The sequence below is a fragment of the Colletotrichum fioriniae genome, assembly GCF_027942845.1.
Source record: "Colletotrichum fioriniae strain IMI 355084 chromosome Unknown scaffold_2, whole genome shotgun sequence".
Taxonomy (NCBI): domain Eukaryota; kingdom Fungi; phylum Ascomycota; class Sordariomycetes; order Glomerellales; family Glomerellaceae; genus Colletotrichum; species Colletotrichum fioriniae.
The window spans coordinates 867,434-884,641 of record NW_027076838.1 but is presented as its reverse complement, the minus strand read 5'-3'; the positions used below and the strand labels follow the sequence as shown (position 1 = coordinate 884,641).

General features: G+C 52.9%; 3 protein-coding genes across 3 annotated transcripts; 1 reads left to right on the top strand and 2 right to left on the bottom strand.

Annotated features, from left to right (window-relative positions):
* Positions 1-4,759: 4,759 nt before the first annotated feature.
* Positions 4,760-6,715, bottom strand: N0V96_002064 (uncharacterized protein; the record flags this gene model as incomplete). Its single annotated transcript, XM_065756425.1, has 2 exons — positions 4,760-6,594; positions 6,709-6,715. The coding sequence occupies 2 exons, from the start codon at positions 6,713-6,715 to the stop codon at positions 4,760-4,762; spliced, it is 1,842 nt and encodes a 613-aa protein (XP_065614794.1).
* A 2,364-nt stretch (positions 6,716-9,079) lies between these two features.
* On the top strand, positions 9,080-10,872 carry N0V96_002063 (uncharacterized protein; the record flags this gene model as incomplete). The annotated part of the gene is made up of 2 exons (XM_065756424.1): positions 9,080-9,232; positions 9,382-10,872. 2 exons carry the CDS (start codon positions 9,080-9,082, stop codon positions 10,870-10,872), a joined length of 1,644 nt encoding a protein of 547 aa, XP_065614793.1.
* Positions 10,873-12,051: 1,179 nt separating this feature from the next.
* On the bottom strand, positions 12,052-15,660 carry N0V96_002062 (uncharacterized protein; the record flags this gene model as incomplete). The annotated part of the gene is made up of 1 exon (XM_065756423.1): positions 12,052-15,660. The coding sequence occupies one exon, from the start codon at positions 15,658-15,660 to the stop codon at positions 12,052-12,054; it is 3,609 nt and encodes a 1,202-aa protein (XP_065614792.1).
* Positions 15,661-17,208: the final 1,548 nt, after the last annotated feature.

Genomic DNA, 17,208 nt, shown 5'->3' with positions numbered 1-17,208 from the left:
CTTCCCTACGAGCACTGTTTCTGGTCAGAAAACAGTTTCAGAGAGTCCCATTGATGCTTATATAGGTACCAATAGATGACTCGATGGTCTGCCAGTGCTCAAATGGAAGCCGAACGTCGAACCAAAAGGGCGGAGACAAGTCACCCCAGTCAAGACGAACTCGGTCACAGCGGTGTCCTGTGTTTGATTACCTGGTAGATAGAAGAGCTTCCGAAGGAGCTTAACTTCGAATAGAAGCGAATGTTGAAGTGAATGCTGGCAGATACTTCTGCATCCAAAACATCGCCCAAGCCTTTCATCAGAGACAGAGAAGAGCGTCAAGTGTATTAATGCATTTCTCAGCTCTCACTGGCCGGTCTACGTGAGTGAGTTCACGTCATTGTCGCTCGGTACCGGCGAGGTCGTCCCTTGATTCTCAACCAGATCGGACGATACATGCCGCGTCAGTTAGTAGGTTCGTTGTTGAGAGAAATGGACAACGGTCATTTTCGCCGCCAAAGATGTTTTACATCTATTCAGAACAAGTATTCGAACGGCAGCGCAGCACCCGAATTCTAAATCAAATCGACAAGTGCCACTCTCCCAAACTTGATGACTGCGAGATAGCCCCTGCTGAAATGGAGGACTTGGGTGAAGCAGACTTCGACGACTTAGACGAGCCTACTTTGGCGTTACACTCAGAATATTGGCCCAAAGAAGGACGCAGAGGGGTCACGGATACTTCCCAGATCACTCAGGGAGACTCGAACCCTGACAAAACTACATGTCTTGGACGAATGGCTTGATGCAAGTTGCGGGTACTTGTCATAGCCGCCACGGTCGAGACCGCTTACACCGCCTGTTAGAAAAATCTTGCCGCAGGCGGTCCATGAGATCGAAAGTTTAAGAACTCGCGGGCTCTTTCCAAGTATATTCATCTGAACAGACATTGAGTAATTACGGATGAGTTCGTGTTCTCCAGAGAGTAATCATCTGAACCACGAGGACCAAGGTAATCCCAACGGGACTCGAGAGAGGCATCGTAATAACGGCATTAAGGATCAAATGGAATATGACAGTTATAGTGAGAATGACGTCTAACTTGATTCTCAACCACTCTAACTAGGATTCTTTAGGAGGAATCTATCTGGAAAAGACCAGGGTCGGGGATTGACACAGAAATCCGGTATACTGGAGACCTCCTTCCCTCAAGCATATTTCAGAGCTCCCTTAGACTCAAGCCGTAATGATCGGTTTGTGAAGGCAAGTACTTACGCGTTTGAGGGGGACATCACCTCAGATGGTTCGGAGAAGAGAGATAGTTGGCACGGTGGCCAGTCGGAAGTCGTCAAAATCAGAAGAGCACTAAAGACAACATACAACATTTTGGATTACCCAATACCGGAGCAATGGCTCCTTATTTGCGACGTTCATTTGACTTAGACAAGACCGCATTTGAAACATCCGCTCGATATGCGATCGGGAAAGCTTCAGCCTTCTGGGATGTGCCTGTATTTGACAATTGACCTTGCGCCCAGTGAGGCTAGTCACATGATCGAAGCCAGAAGCAAAGTATGGTCAGTATCGTCGAAACTTTGCGGTTTTCCATGGCCCGTAAGAACGGGTTCACAGTCAGGCGGTTACCTGCCTCCATTGAGAGGGCCGTCCATGAATCCTCCTTGGTAATCCTTACTCTGCTTACCTGAGTCTCTGCAAATATTGAATTTTGAGATGAACGTATAGAAAAGATTGAGATCTGTCCGGCTTTGCGTGATCGTTTTGCCACGCGGGCCCGATCATACGGTCGGTTTCATACTCGACGCATGCTTTAGTAACTTCTTCAAAATGGCAATACGCTCTTAGAGCGTATAGTGCCGAGACCTGCCGGGGCCTTAAGTCTTAGAATCTAAGATGTCGGCATCTTTAGTCTTTGTCTCCCCGAGGCTCAAGTATATTATTAAAGGAATATACAGAAAATGGATAAGAGCAATAGTGATAGCAATGAAAACAGCAGGAGAGATGGCGAGGACAAGAACAGGAGAGACAGCAATGACAATAGCAAAAGAAATAGCAATAGTAATAGTAAGAGAAATAGTAATAACAATGATAAGAGAAAAAACGACAATAATAATAAGAGAAATAGGAATAATAGTAATGGGGGAAGTAGCGATATGAATATACGAGGTAGTAGATGGTTCTATTATTTATTTAATTGCTCTACATAGGTGCTTTTAGATCATATGGAGCCCGACGAGACTGCTCGAAGAAACCGACAGTCCCGACATGACTCTGTAAATCGACATCCTGCTAATCAATATCGAGTCATCGACCAATCTGCTCAAAGACACCCTTCATGTATCGCGTACCGCGCGCGAATTCGGAATTCTTGTGGTTGTCGGGGTAGAAGAGACCGACCACGGAATCGCTACCGCGGTGCCATCACTCGATGGAAGGGTCCTACTGGGGGTCATAGGGGATGCGAGTCTTACGAAACTCCTTATGTGACGGGGCATGCTGTATATATTCCTACAATGAAGCTAGACCCGGCTCCGAAAGACTTTCAGAGGATTCGTCCAGTCTTTGGTTGACAATGGGCGTGGCGGACACCAAGTAACGGGCCAGAGCGTGTACACGAAGTAGATTCCTTCTCCGAACCTGATACTGAGAGCACCGAACCGGATTAATGAGACTTCATGACTTGGAAGCACTTACTGGACTCAGCAGGTCGACCGTTTGTGATATACTCGCGTAACTAGAAGGGCGTTTTGGTACGGGACCACTATTCCTACCCATGTTGTTTGTGGTCGCACAGGTGACAGAATTTCGAGCAGTGAAAGAACACAATACTGGGATACCGTCATTTTTCGTTGGGTCACTAACAGAGAACAGCCGCAAGATGTAGGATCTCAAATAGGGCGCTAACAGAAAAATTGACCAAGGTCAGGGCTGCCGAGTGACGGTTGCGGGCGAACAGGTTGTTGTTAACACCCATCCCCGCCATCCCATCAAGCACCTTGTTGTGGTCTTGCGCCGGTGAGTTCGGTGAAGTAAGCGCTTAGGCAGCTGGGTTATGCAGTAATTTGTGCCATTCACAAGTAAGCTGCTGCATATATGCATAGAACATGATGGCAGAACATTGTGAACCCCCGAAGTCTGTTTGTCACACTTTCCCACCATAACCAGAGTCTGGTTGGTTACCAGACTCCATAGACCGCAATCGACCAGCCGGTCAACAAGGTAAACCAAAAGACAGTGGACCTCAAAAGTCGAAGCAGGCCAATGGCTGTCGTGGTCGAGCCTCACCGTCTGTTTGTGGTGGATGTTTTCGCGTAACTCACCGGAAAGTTGACCCAGACAATCAGGTGGCTGATTCTGGCCCAACAAGCTCATTGGACATGTCTGCAGCCAATTTCCGCATGTATCCACACGGTTTAAGGTTTCTCCCCGCCCGGAATGACTCGTGTCCTCACACATTCTGCCGCCTCGCCCCATCCGCGTCTCGCAACACCGCCCATCAGACTTCTATATAAACGCTGTCTGCCGCTGTCGTTTGCTTGTTTTCTCTCTTTCTTCTTTAGCTCTCTTTGCCTTTTGGCTTAGATCAAGTGTAGTATCTGTTCTTTTCAGTTTAATCTCTGAAAGGTCTCTAAGGAGACCAATCGTGATTATTCCTATTTTTGTACCTCGAGAGAAGCTCTCTGTGCTTGCACATGGCTTCTCTCACAGTGTCCCTGGTATTACACTGCTTCCAGGCGACGCGAACCTATTTTTTCATTATGTGCCCTGGCTTATCCAGTGTCATGAGGAAGAATCACAACTCATCCATTCCCTGGTGTCAACTACCCTGAGCAAAACCTATTCAATACCAAGTGAGTGGCACGGATTGATAGCCCTGGCCGAGCTCTATCTGCTGCCTGACTTACATGGTCTTCCGCTACAATTTGGACAATGTGTGAACTTGATAACATTGTGCGCACCGGAGTTCCGAAGGAGGCGGCTCGGTGATATCGGCGCTCGGCGATAGACCAGCACCCCACAGACGGGCTCGATTGCACGGGCCATGAGGCCCACTTTCCATGCGCGGCCCGCTAGCGCCATACCAATTTTAGATCACCATCGCACGTGACACTGTACTTCAGCCAGGCCTCAATTGACGTCACCGACCACCGGTAGCTTGGTTGAACATCAACAACGATGCGATGCCGACAGGTGACCAGTTGACGAGGATCAATCGACTCACCAACCTTGGTGCAAGAACAATTCACCGCTGGAACAGCATCTGAAGATGATTGCCTACGCTTACGAAGACAGTCGCTCTGCTACATTTGGGTGGCCTTCTCAAATGGCGCGAATGCTGCCTGGTCTGTCCACGATGCCACCTCTTGAGCAAGCACAACATGGTCCTGGCCACAATTGATAGTCAGGCGAATTGAAATAGGGTCTGAAACTATTCTCGAATTCAAAGGCAACATGCTCACATCGGCTAGAGGGAAAACGACGTTAAGCGAAGCCAGACAATTTTGAACATTTAGTCTAGGAAACCACAGGATCAACATCCCTTGGCTTTCTCGACCTTCATCTGAACTGGCGCTAGTCATATAATACCCGGATCATCCCACAGTCAGCACCTTATCGGTCCCAGCTTCCCAACATTGTAATACCAGACAAGCAAGTAAATCATGTCTTAAAGGCCAAACCCAGCCAGTTTCACCCACGCCTGACACTCCATGTTCCTTGCGATGAACACCACAAACCTGTTCACATAACTGAAAACGTCTTCTCATCCATACGCCCTCGCGAGTCGCCGAGAGTACACCAGCGTCATGTACCCTTCAATCTGAGACTTGTGAGGTCGGTGGATGGTGAACGGCCTCTTTACTGCCATACTATCGGGCGGCATGAAAGTGAAAACCGAACCGTACTTGGGCAGAACCGAAAACCCGAGCTCGGCCATGGCGCCTTCAAAGGCCGTCCAGTTCACTGCACCTCGGGACTCGGACTTCATGAAGAGGGCATAGAAAACCTCGGCAGTCGCTGGCGAGACTTTGAACCTCTGTTTCCCGACGACTGGCTCTGCAGTCGGCACATTTGCCTGAGGACCGACCTCAAAGGCAGATACGTAGGCCGGACGAATTTTTTTCTTCTCCTTCCGCTGGTCTACCAAAGTTTCTCGCGGCTCGGGGGCACGTACGGGAAGTGGCGTCCACTCCTTTTGGCCTTGGCTGATCTTGAGTTTGTACTGTTCATGCTGATTTTCAAGGTCGGAGAAGCATTCGAAAACAAGATCTTCGTACAGCACACCAAGATTGGCACCGGCATTGTCAACAATAAACTGGTTGAGTTTCTCTAGAGCTTCAGCGGTCATCCCCGGCTCTAGAAGGTTGTCGATAGGGACGACAAAGTCCCTCAGATCAAGGCCGGCCCTGAGCTCGTTCAATTCTTTCTCGAGCTCTTGGGACCTGGAGACGAAAAGTTGCCCCTTTTTGCGGGATGGAGCTGGCGTCGAGATTGTACTGATTACATCCTGGATGAAGGCGACGGTGGTGGCTAGGTCACAAAGAGACCCGAACTCGCTCTCCACCAGTTTCTCCTGCTCTCCAGGATGAGCCTGATGAAGATCGCCCAACTTCTTCAGCCATTCGGCGGCCTTGGCTGCAGTGGTGTCAGGGTGGCAGAGACGGAGCATGTAGTGAAGTTGAGGATCGCTTCGCGTCAAGTCGCCTGGATTGCCTTTGAGCGTCACGCGCGCGTTACCAACGCTGTCATACACATTGGACATCCGGTTGTACCACTTGCTGCCAGAATGCGACTGAATATGCCGCTTGAATAAGGCCTGGGCGGAGACGTAGGCGAGCTGGGCGGCGTTGGCTATCTCCTGTAGCAGGATAGCCCTGTGGGCTTTGTCTTGGTTCAAGCTTTCGAAACGCTCGAGGAGCTGATGAATGCAATTCCACAGGACAGCTGCCTGGACAGAGTTATGGACAGCGTCGAAGACGCTGGCACTGATGTACTTGTCCGAAACCACCGTCAAACGACGTCCTTTCTCGTCTGGGAGTGTCTCTGGCCGGCTGAAGTGCCAGAAGTTGACGTCGTGTGCAAGAACAACCGGCTCTGAGCAAAGCTCTATGCGTTCCTTGAGCGAAGCCGCCTGATCGTAGGCATTATTGACGAGGTCGGCTAGAGAAAGCTTGGCGGGTGATTGTGGGATGCTCAATTTTGCGAATGCCGCAGTGGTTGTGTCCTCTGGCTTCTTGGGGCACTGGGCCTTACTTCGCGTCTTCGAGCCCTGCTCTAAGATATTGTCAATGAGAATATTGAGTGACTGCAGCAAGGTGACTTGTCGTTTTAAGATTAGCTCGCCAATATCTCTTGGTGGTACAAGTCCCGCTCTGATGGCCGGCACAAGCCCGCCCAACGATTTCTCATCTTTTTCGGGCAGATAAACAGTACAACCGTACCATTCCCCATCGGAAAACAGCATGTACCAGTCCTTGTCAGATGCAGGCGGACGTAAACCCTGCGTCCGCATGCTCTCCTGAATGACATCGGCATCACCCTTACCACCGTTAAGCCCGTAACAGTATTGCTCCATGGGCGTTTTCTTGATGCGGTGCTCTAGCATGCTAAGAAAATGTTCGGGCCGTTCAGTCAAGTCGCGCAAATTCCATCCGGGAAAGATCTTCTAGTTATCGCCCAGAGTAGTGTCCCCCGAGTGTCTGAGCAAGACACCCTCCATTACTCCGGCCTACACACGCTTCGCGCGCTGGCCTGCACCAAACTCTCTCCAAATTTCATCGATGACAGCGCCATGTCTCTTGTACTTTCGAACAAGATCATTATGCAGGTCCGTGGCCTCATTGTCCTGTTGTGGGTGCATGTTAGGCACTCAATAGTATGACTGAGAAGATAACTGGACTTGGCAGCATTCGCAGTACGAAGTCACTCTTCCGTCAACAGCCGGATCTTCCAGAGCGTTGTGACAGTCGACATGCGATGCCTAGATCATCCACGAGCTCTTTGCTTCTCGTCAGTGCCCAACTGGCGATGAACTGGAGGTTCTCCCATTGTCGGAAAAACATATATTCCCCTACACTAGATAGGTCCGGTCACGCTCCGTACCCCACACACCCATGCCTTCTTTGATGTACCGATCTGTGTATCCAGGACAGCTCTGGGCTAGGGCAGGAATCTTCGACTTTATCTGTCTGAAAGACTGGACATTCGTATCTTGAAAAAGTTCACATCATCGAGGACCAACGACGATTGAGGATCATGAGAAATCATCAGACGCGGCCCTTATCCGCGGTGCACGCTGGTTCATTGGTGCAAAAACCTATCACCGCAGACTCTAGGCTTCTTCCCAACTTTCTACCACTCAAAGATGGAAACGACGGCAATCATCAAGATCCTTATCGCAAAGCTAGTTCGAAGAATGAGCATGAAATGGGGCTCAATGGCATCAAGAGTCGAGAGCATGGGCTGCTCAACATCGAATGATACTAAGTTTCGGGAGGAGCCCAATGATCAACTGACATCGAACGAGCCAAACCACTACGAGTTAGTTCTGTACGAAGCACAGCCAGGCCGTTGAATACCCAACTGTCTCAAAAGGGGCATATTCCTCGGAGCAAGGGGCATGAAATCAAGTTCAAGCCCTTCCTTTCAGCCTTAAACCTTGCGGTTGTGATAGGTTTCTCATGAAGAGGAAGAAAAAGGTTCAGAATCCTTCGGGTGGTTTAAGATGACCGCATACCCACTCCCCTCCAATTAGGGAGCACACCATCGACCAAGGACCAGCCCACAGCCCTGTATCCGTAACGGTTGGGAAATCCCACAGGGCTGTTAGCTTCCGTTCCTCGCCCACTCTTCGGAGCCGGAGCTGGTCCAGTTAAACCTACCGACGAGGGGTTATGGTCACCGAGTCGGCGACGTTATGGAGTTCGCTGGGAACAGCCTGGGACCGCGGACGGCCGGGGGGCTGCCCCTCCCCCTCCATCTTCTTCCCCCCCTCCGCGCGCGGCAACTTGCACGTTGAACGTGTCACACAGACACCCAGCGATCTGACACCCACGCGGGGCGGCGTAGTTATCCGATCAACGTTTGCCGACCTTGCCTTAGCTGATAGTTCTAGACTTTTGCCAGACCACGTCTTTCAACGGCGGCGCAGCCAGGAACATGTGCAACACAGCCACGGCCCCCAAGAGGCTTCGAGGCTTTCAAAAGGATGGTTTCTACAATTGCCCAGCCAGCGCTTAGAGAAAGTTGAACTCATCGATGGCCTTAACCGATGTTATGTAATGATTATGATGCCGTGATCTAGCCGTCATCGATTCACGATTCACTGCTGCCTGGCTCAACCCCCCCGACCTAGGGCGGCTTTTGATTGACTTTGACAACCAAACCAAACAAACCCCCCATGTTGCACCCAGCCAAGGGGTCTGAACTCCTGGCACCCATGCGTGCCATGCCGCCAACTCGTGCTAACGGGTGGCGGTGCGCATTTCCCGATGTTTCCAATTCCTCGATTTCCTTCTGGTCGAGTTCTCCTCACATTGTTTTGACTTCATGGCTCGGAGATAACGCCCCACGTTTTATTCTCCATGAACCCCCCCCCTTCCTGTCAATTTCCCATTCTGTCAACTTGCCTGACAAGACCAACTCTCAACCTGTTGACTTGCAGAAGGATTCATCTTACCTTCATCTTTTTTTCTTTCTTTTTTATTTTCTGCCCATTCCTCATAAGAGATAGACCAGGGTTACTACGGATGATGTAAAAGCGTTTTTAGGCAGCAATAATACATCGTTCCTTCGTTTCCTTTGAGCGCTTACAAAGTCACAACAAAGAGAGAAAGAGGAAGTACAGCAGCATTCATCTTGTGTAATAACCGTCGCTGCTGCCCGCCAAGTGTTCCGGTTCTGGAAATGCGAGAGACCACAACTCGGCGACCTCGTATCTGTTCAAAGACACTAGAGCGGGAAACACACAGTCTCCGAGACCCGAGTACCCGGAACCCCCAATAATCCTTTCCTGGGAGGCACTTTTGTCTTCTCATTTCTCAGCCTCTTACTTACAACAAAGGCCAACAAAACTCCGGCCCTGATGCCCTCTCCCGGTCCCCAGATTCTCACCTTTGCGCTCGAGAACTGGCCTCACAACGCCGGGCCGACGACCAGGGCTAGTAAGCCCAAAGTCCGTACGGGATGCGTCACATGCAAGTATGTCAACTCAGGCACATCAAACCGGATTCTCATCGTACTAACACCCCGTCCAGACGGCGCAGGATAAAATGTGACGAGACAAAGCCGTCATGCCAAAACTGTCTCAAGCGGCGGGTGGAATGTGAGGGGTACAAACCCAAATCGCCAAATGCCTCCTCCTCTCCCGGCGCAGCCTCAAAACAGCTCATCGCAACCACCAGCCCCAACGGCGGCGGCGCCTCCTCCCCCTTCTCCGTCGAGCCGAGCTACCAGAGCCTCGTCTTCACGACGCAGCTCCAAAAGGACCACTTTGACCAATGGCTCTCCTTCGCCGCAGACACCCTCGTCTTCCCCTCCCAGCTCATCACAGAGACCATCCCGCAAATCGCCCGCTCCGACCTGGCCGTCCGCAACGCCGCTTTTGCCATCGGCGCCGCCGCCCTCGGCAGCGGCACTCGCGAGGAGCGTCTCACGGGTAAAGGTCCTTACTTCGCAGACGCGCTCGAGTACTACAACCGCGCGCTGCAGTTGACCGTCAAATCCCCGCCCACGGAGGAGACTTTCCCCAGCGTCCTCATGACATGTCTGCTCTTCGTCATGTTCGAGGCCCTCCACGGCGACAGGAGGTCCGCGCTAACGCACCTCAACCACGGCTACAACATCCTCGACCAGTACGAGCGGCGCCGGTCAAAGAAGATGAAGACGACGAAGCAGGCACCCCGCCGCGACCCCCTAGTCGACGCCATCGCCACAAACTTCCAGCGCCTGACGCTCCAGTCGTGGAGCCACAACGGCGACCACCCGAAGGAGACGGAGAAGCAGGTGCCCTGGTGCTGCCGCGGCCAGACCACGCGCTACGCCGTCGACGAGATACCCGACGCCTTTACCTCGCTCGACGAGGCGCACCGCTGGTGGGAGGTCACCCAGCACCACGTCATCCACCACGCGCCCCTCATCATCGGCTTCCGCGTCGAGGGCACGGGCAACAAGGCGCCGTCCTTCCCGCCCAACGTCAGCCTGCCCATCAACCCGGAGCAAGTGAAAGCGCACGACCGCTACGTCCAAGCCTGGCGCGCGCGCTTCTCGCCCCTCCTCGAAACAGCGCAGGAGAAGAAGAAGAAGAAGAAGAAGAAGAAGCAGGCGAACGAAGAAGAAGGAGGAGAAGCAAAGTGCGATACCAGAGAGTACCTCAAGGCCCTGGGCCTGCACATCCACTCGACGTACCTCTCGATCCCGATCCGGACGGCAAACTACTGCGACACGGACGAGCTCGCGGCCATGACGCCCAGCTTCCGGCTCTACGTCGACCTGAGCAAAGAGTTCCTCGAGCTCCAGCAGCGCCTGCTCAACGCCTCGGGCGAGATGTTCACAATGGACAGCAACAGCCCGACCTGGCCCCTCGGCGCGGCGACGATGCTCTGCATGGACGAAGCGGTGCGGGCCGACGCGCTGCGGCTGTTCCGGGAGTATCCGCGCCGCGACGGGCTGTGGGACACGCAGACGTGGTTGAGCATGCTGGAGAGCTACAAGGAGGCCAACCAGACTATTGTGAAACAAGTTGGCGAGCGGGAGTCGCAGCACATGTTTGACGTCGAGGTTGTCTATGAGGATAAGTCTGTGGTGTGGATCAAGCAAGTGGAGGATCCCACGAGCGTGAGCCCGGATGAGTTGAAGTATAGGATGAATCTCCCTTGAGGGGGGGCTAATAAATGAGTTAAATGAATGCTGAGGTGTTTTGTGTGTGATTAACGTGATATGCCAACCAGGTCTTATATTACTGATCTCTGAAGCTTTGATCGTTAGCGCAACAAGCGCTTGAGAGGTGATTCCATGGGCGTTGCGATTGTATGAGCGACAGCATGAGAAGCGATGACTTAGGTCTGACGACCAGATTGCTGTTGTGTGAAATGACTAGGTGCCACTGCCTCCTACTCGTCCCAAGAAAGGCAAAGAGAAGTCTGTTCTACCCATATGTCAAACCTCATGTCTCTCCACTTCCAACGCGGCGCATATTCCAACTAGAACACTCAGAAGATGAGCTCGCCGATCGGAGAGAGATGAATCCTTCTAAAGAGATAGAGGGAATCTACGATCAATAAACAATCGGACCCATGCGCATTTGCATTTCGGTCCCCCGCATCCACTCCCGCTCCCGAGTTGTTGTAAGAGCGACCTTTCGAGCCACGTTGCTGGTGCGGCTAAACCAAACACCTCCAACTGCATCAACAAGATATTTATATAAGAGACCTACCTGTCAGGCAATTAACATCGTTCCGGGTCTCGATCAGCCTGCCTGTCTGCCTCGCTCGCGTGGTGTACATCACGGCCGTAAGGTCCTATCGATTTCATTGGGTAACACTTCACCATAGGCTTTCAGGACGTGACTTGGCCAGAAAGACTTTTTATTCATAAACCTCCTCCACGCCTCTATTCACCAAGGCAGATATCATTATCGATCTATGGAAAAAAGGGGCTTAGCCATCATCCTGTTGAGGCCGCTAATCTCCAAATATAAAAGATGCTCTTTTTTTTTTAAGGGGGGGGGGGGTGTCATGTCCATGAAGCAACCAACGCAAACTACACAAAACTGCTTTTTTTTCTGATGCTGAAAGCCTCTTGAGGCAGTCAACCAACCAAGTCTCCCTTAAATGGACGTAATCGTAAATGCCGCTGTGTTCTCCTTTTCTTTTATGCAGATTCAAATCAACAAGCACCCGCAGTAGCTTGGTGGAAATGCAGGTATTGACCGTGCGTGAAGGCCAAGAAAATATTGCCCAACCAAACGCATACGCACACAATATTATGAGGGTATAAATACAGGTCTCTCATCCCATATAGCGGACATGAAAGACCTCATGGCAAGTAGTGAGTCGCTTAGAAGAACTTGCCCTTCTTCTTCTTGGTCGTCTTCTTATCCTCGCCTCCGCCCCCGAGAATGTCGTCAAAGGTCATGGTAGACGTGGCGGGATCGTGGGTGTGGTCAACAGACATGTTGCGCAGGTTTGTGGCAGAGGGTGAGCGCGGCATAACCATGCTCAGAGGACGGGAGCCGGCCGAGCTGCTTCGTGCGCTGCCGACGCGTGAGTTGCGGTCGCCAGGCAGGCCCTCATCAAACGGAACGGGCTCGAGGCCGAAAATCATGCTGGAACGGTGCGCGGCGTTGCGGCTGCCAAGCTGACGTCCGCCTGGCGAAGCATTACGCGGCCGGAGATGGGACTGTGGAGACCCAGGTGTGGGCGGGGTGCCACTTGTGCCGAGGGCCGGGGGGCTGCCGACAATCCCATCCGGACCAGGGAAAACTGGCCGGGGCGGTTCTAAAGGAGACATGCCAGCGTCTTGTGGGGGTGGGGCCTCCGCGCCGGACAGCCCTTCCCATTCCTTGGCCGCGAGCCAGCAGTGGCTGCGGTGGTAGACAGCCTCCACACTGAACAGCACACTGTCGGCCGAGAGCTCGACATAGCCATTGCCGCCAGAGACTTCGTACCACATCTTGCGAACCTGGCGAGCATCCTCGACCCAAGGGAGGTTACCCATGGGCGGCTCACAGAGGAAGTACTCAACGCCCTCGTTGAACTTGAGGTTAGGCGCGTCGACCACAAGCATAGGCAGCGACTGAATGACGACGTAGAGGAAGAGCCAGTAGCCGATGCGCTGATCAGCGAGATCTGCCGCGTTCTTTCCCTTTGCCTCATGCTGCTCAAAATCCTTGAACTCCATGAGGAAGGGAATGTTAACGCTGTTGGCGTCCCAGTTGTACGCCTTCTGAATGACCAGCGTCAACTCGTGCTCCTTGATCTTTCTGTCAAACTTGGCCTGCTCCTTGGCTGACAGGTTGTCGTAAGTAGCGAGAATGGACGTCATCGTAGGCAACTTGGGAACGTCGAATGGAATCGGCGGCAGTACAGGAGGCGTAGAGTTGTCGAATTCAGTGAGCATCTTGCGCAGGTTAACAATTGAGAGGGGATCCGTTGACTTGGCAGAATCTTCATCGGTATTTCCATCCATCACTCTGGTGGTGATGTTTTCGCGATCAACCAAAAGATCGTAAAGCGCGGTCATGTCAGAGTAGAGCGCCTTCAACACCAAACGGTTGAGACCGCTCTCAGAGAATGGGTTCTTCTTGCTGCTAGCCTTTGGTGGCCAGGCACCAAAGTTGGTCTTGTAGTAGCCCATGACGAACTGCTTCATCTTGTTGAAGTACTTCTCCCATACCTTGAAACGGACAGCCTTGAGCCCAGGGTCCGACGTAGAGCTGGCGATACCTGCGAACAATGATGGAAACTCGAATCGCTCCAGTCTAATGTTGACGTTGTGTTGGCGGTTGACGAGGTCCAGATGTGCGCGCTCCAGTCGTTGTCTGGTATACAGCGAAACCTGCTCGAACAGAGGAGAGTTCAAGTCGAGAATGGCAGTGTACTTGCCGACTGCGTGCGCAAAAGCCTCGTTGTACAAGTCCATTGATTTCATGCTCTCACCTAGAATCAATGACTCGAGCGTCTTCTCGCGGCTATGACGAACGTCTGCAAGCGACAATTGTTCCATGAAGAAACCGAAGCTGAGGTCAACAGCCTCGCCAAAAGATTGCCCATCTGCGTTGGTGAAGCCATACTCCTTTAGTAACTTGGAGATCTGCAGGAAGGCAGTAAAGGTGGTGGGGTGCGCCTTGGTGGCCACCAAAGGCTGGCCGGTCAAGAACGCAAAGAGGTTGCGAATTGCGATTGCACGGTCAACTTCGGCACGGAGCTGGGGTCCCGGCGCGGCGAGGCCGTTTCCAGGCTGCGTGTATTGTGGGGGCGTTGCCGGCAGATACAACTTCAATTCGCCTTCGCCAGGGCTGTCTGGGTCCTCTGCAGGAGGCGAGCCGGACCCAGAAATGGTCGCCCGGACAAGCGCATCGTCGACGGACAGACTACCCCCGAAACTCCTTCCCCGGCTCCGTCCCGATGGCGAAGACATTTCAGCTTGAATGAGCTCGTTGAAAATGACTGAGTTGATGATGGAGAAGCTTGGAACCTTGAACGAAGGTCCGGCATTGCTGCTTCTAGGTTGAAGGTAAACGTAGACATTGCCGTTTTCATTCCACAACTCCGGGACCTGCAAGTGAATTAGTCTCTCCGTCAGATTTGATGCGACACATGGCAGGAAGCTTACCTTTTCAGCATTCAGCAAGAATGAAGTATTGTACTCGCCAGGCGTGTCAGGCGACAAGACCCATGCCTGTGAGTTCTTCACAGCCGCGGAAACGTCGTGTGAGTTGGACCTTGATCTTCCGCCACCTGGCAGCCAAGATCTGCGCAAGCGTCCACGTCTCTCATCGCGGGTCGGGCTGTGGCTCTCGTTCGACCCGGTGTGGTGTGAGCTTCCGGTGTCGGTTCTGGCTCCTGGTGGGTGTGCAGAGGTGCTTCTACCCCGTGCATCTGGTGAAGGTGCGCGAACGCCCAGCATGGGGAACGCGGATTTTCGGTTCTCGAGGAAGGAGCTGCTTCGCTTTCTAGGCTCGGCGGCATTCTCTTTCTTGAGTTTCGCAGGTGAGGTCGCCTCCGGGTGGGAGACAGCTCTGGGCGAGGGAGCATCGTTGGTGTGTGATACTGCAGGAGGCGTAGGCAAGTTCTTCTCCTTGCGCAGCTTGGCGGGAATTGGGGGAGGCGCCTCAGAAGGCGGCAACGGTGCAGCCATCATATTTTGTGTTGTAGGTGTTGGAGGTTGAGGAGGAGAGACCAGAGGCTGATCGGCAGCGGGGGATGATATTATTGAAGAGTCTAGAGGTGCGGGGGCGACTTTCCTAGGAATAGGAGGCGGTGCATCAGAGGGAGCAGCCGGAGGAGGTGGGTCGAGGGATTCAGATGCCGCAGGAGCAATTCCGAGACCCAGGCCGGAGCTCGTCACAGGTCTCACGGTGGGATGCTCAGCCGTGTGGTAGGAAGGCGCGCTGTCGGAAGGAGACGAGGCGGGGGGAGTGTCGTCGGGCAGCGGCTTGCGGTGAATCGGTACTTGGTGTTGTTGCTGCAGCTGAGGCTGGGCAGACGGTGATTGAGTCTGAGGCTGATCTGTGGGTTGGATAATGAGCGAGGGAAACAGAGCAGACAGACGGTTGCCCCAAGATCGGGACTTTCTGTTGTTGGGAGGTCGAGTGGGAGCGAGCACTGGCTCGGAGGGCTTCTCCTTCTCTTCAAGCGTCACGTTCAGAGTTCCGGCATTGATTTTCGCAGCTGTCGTTGGCGAGTTGACGGTAGTATCGGTCTGTGATCGTTTCGGGGATGCGGGACGCTGCGGGCGGGAGGACGTGTAACCGTTGGCGTTGACGACGGCGGCGTCTCCGTGGGTCGCTTGGTCGTGTACAGGCTCGGATACGCTGTGATGCCTTTCGCGGCGTGATTTGGGCGAGACGGGGTTGGTGAGGTTGACTTGTGAAGAAGAGAAGGAGAAATGGCTTAAAGAAGACTTAAGAGAGGCGCGAGAGACCGACAACTTACTCGACGTCATGCTGGGCATAATCAGCAGCCGAGCCGTCTTTCAGTCTTGCTAAGTCTAGTCCTTGTCTGGATCTGGCGTGAATGTCACCTCGCTGCGGCGCAAGTAGGAGAAACGTGTGGTGGTAGTACAGTAAGGTAGGAGCTGAAGGAGCGATCTCGCAACCAACAACCAGCTAGTCTTTTTTTTTTCTCTCCCGTTTCTTTGCGCAAGCAGCAGGAATGGAAACAAACAGTTCAGTCCAGACCAGAGATAGCAAAGCAGACTTCCAGGTAGCAGGAGGGAACGGCGGGCGGAGGCGGCTATTATGAATACAAACAAAGGGCGGGAGGACAAGCCAAGACGGCGACTGCGGGACTGAGACCTAGTTCCTTGTGAGAGACGAAGAGAGAAGAGTGGGAATATGGAATGGAATGGCGTGCACAAGCCCATCCATGTACGAGCTACCTAGACCATGAACATTGCTCGGGTCTAGTGTAAGAGGTAAGACACAAGACACCGGATCCCTGGAAAGAAAGTTTCTGGGATAGTGCGGATACACAGAGCGAGCGAGTTAAGGTCGGCAAGGTAGGTAGGTATTGCAAGACAGGACGGGACCAGGAAGAGAGGCTTCAGAACGAGGATGAGGGCGAGAAGAGGGGACGACGGGCTCAGGTTGACGAGGGGAGGGGTGTCGAGAGAGTGGAGGTTTACCTGGTGCTGGTGCTGGTGCTGGTCTGGTCAGGTCAGGTTAGATCCAGTTGTCTGTCTGTACGGATATGTCTGCCCGTGTGAGGCTTTGCTCGGGATGGCGCGTTGTGCTGTGCAAGTGCTGCGCTTTTTCCTCGGCCGTTGGTGCTGGCGGTGGATGGCAAACGGGGCCGTTACGTGTTTAGCAGAGTCGGTTGAAAGTGCAGAGTACGTAAGTTGGTGAGGTGAGGAAAACAGAACAAGAGCGCAAGGCCAAAGCTAAGGTAGGAGAGAAAACGGTGCTGGTAGGGACAGGGTACGTAAGGCGTTCTGACTTCTGAGGTACCTTACTTTATTCGTGCCTAGGTACGGAGCAAGGGAAGGTGGAAAGTACCTCTCCTCATGTCTCTCTTTCTTCTCTCTCCTTCTCTTTTTCTGGGGGAGCCGAATCATTGATGGGCGACGGATGTGGATGACATAGGTACTCCGTACTGCGCAAGGTACCTTACCCTACCTACCGATCAGGGCTTCTTTCTCGTTCTCTCTCTTCCTCTGCTGCTGCTTCCATTCATTCAGAGTCTCTTCCAGGTTGGTTGTCTGTCACTTCCGATTTTTACGATGGGTCCAACGCGGTAAATCCGCAACAGCAGCGTTGGCGGTTCTTCGTCCCTTTGGAGCACTGTGCATGCGGCATGCCCCACTTGGCTCACCTCACACTGCATCCTCCGTTCATCCCTCCTCTAAAACGGTACGTATCTCTTTCATGTACTTCTGTACCTTAATCCCTCCTAAGGTACCCTCTCTCCTCGAATCTGGGTCCCTCCTTCCATTTGACAGTACACGTATTGAGGGCCCCCAAGACCAGCCTTTGCATGGCGTTCTTGGTGTGTA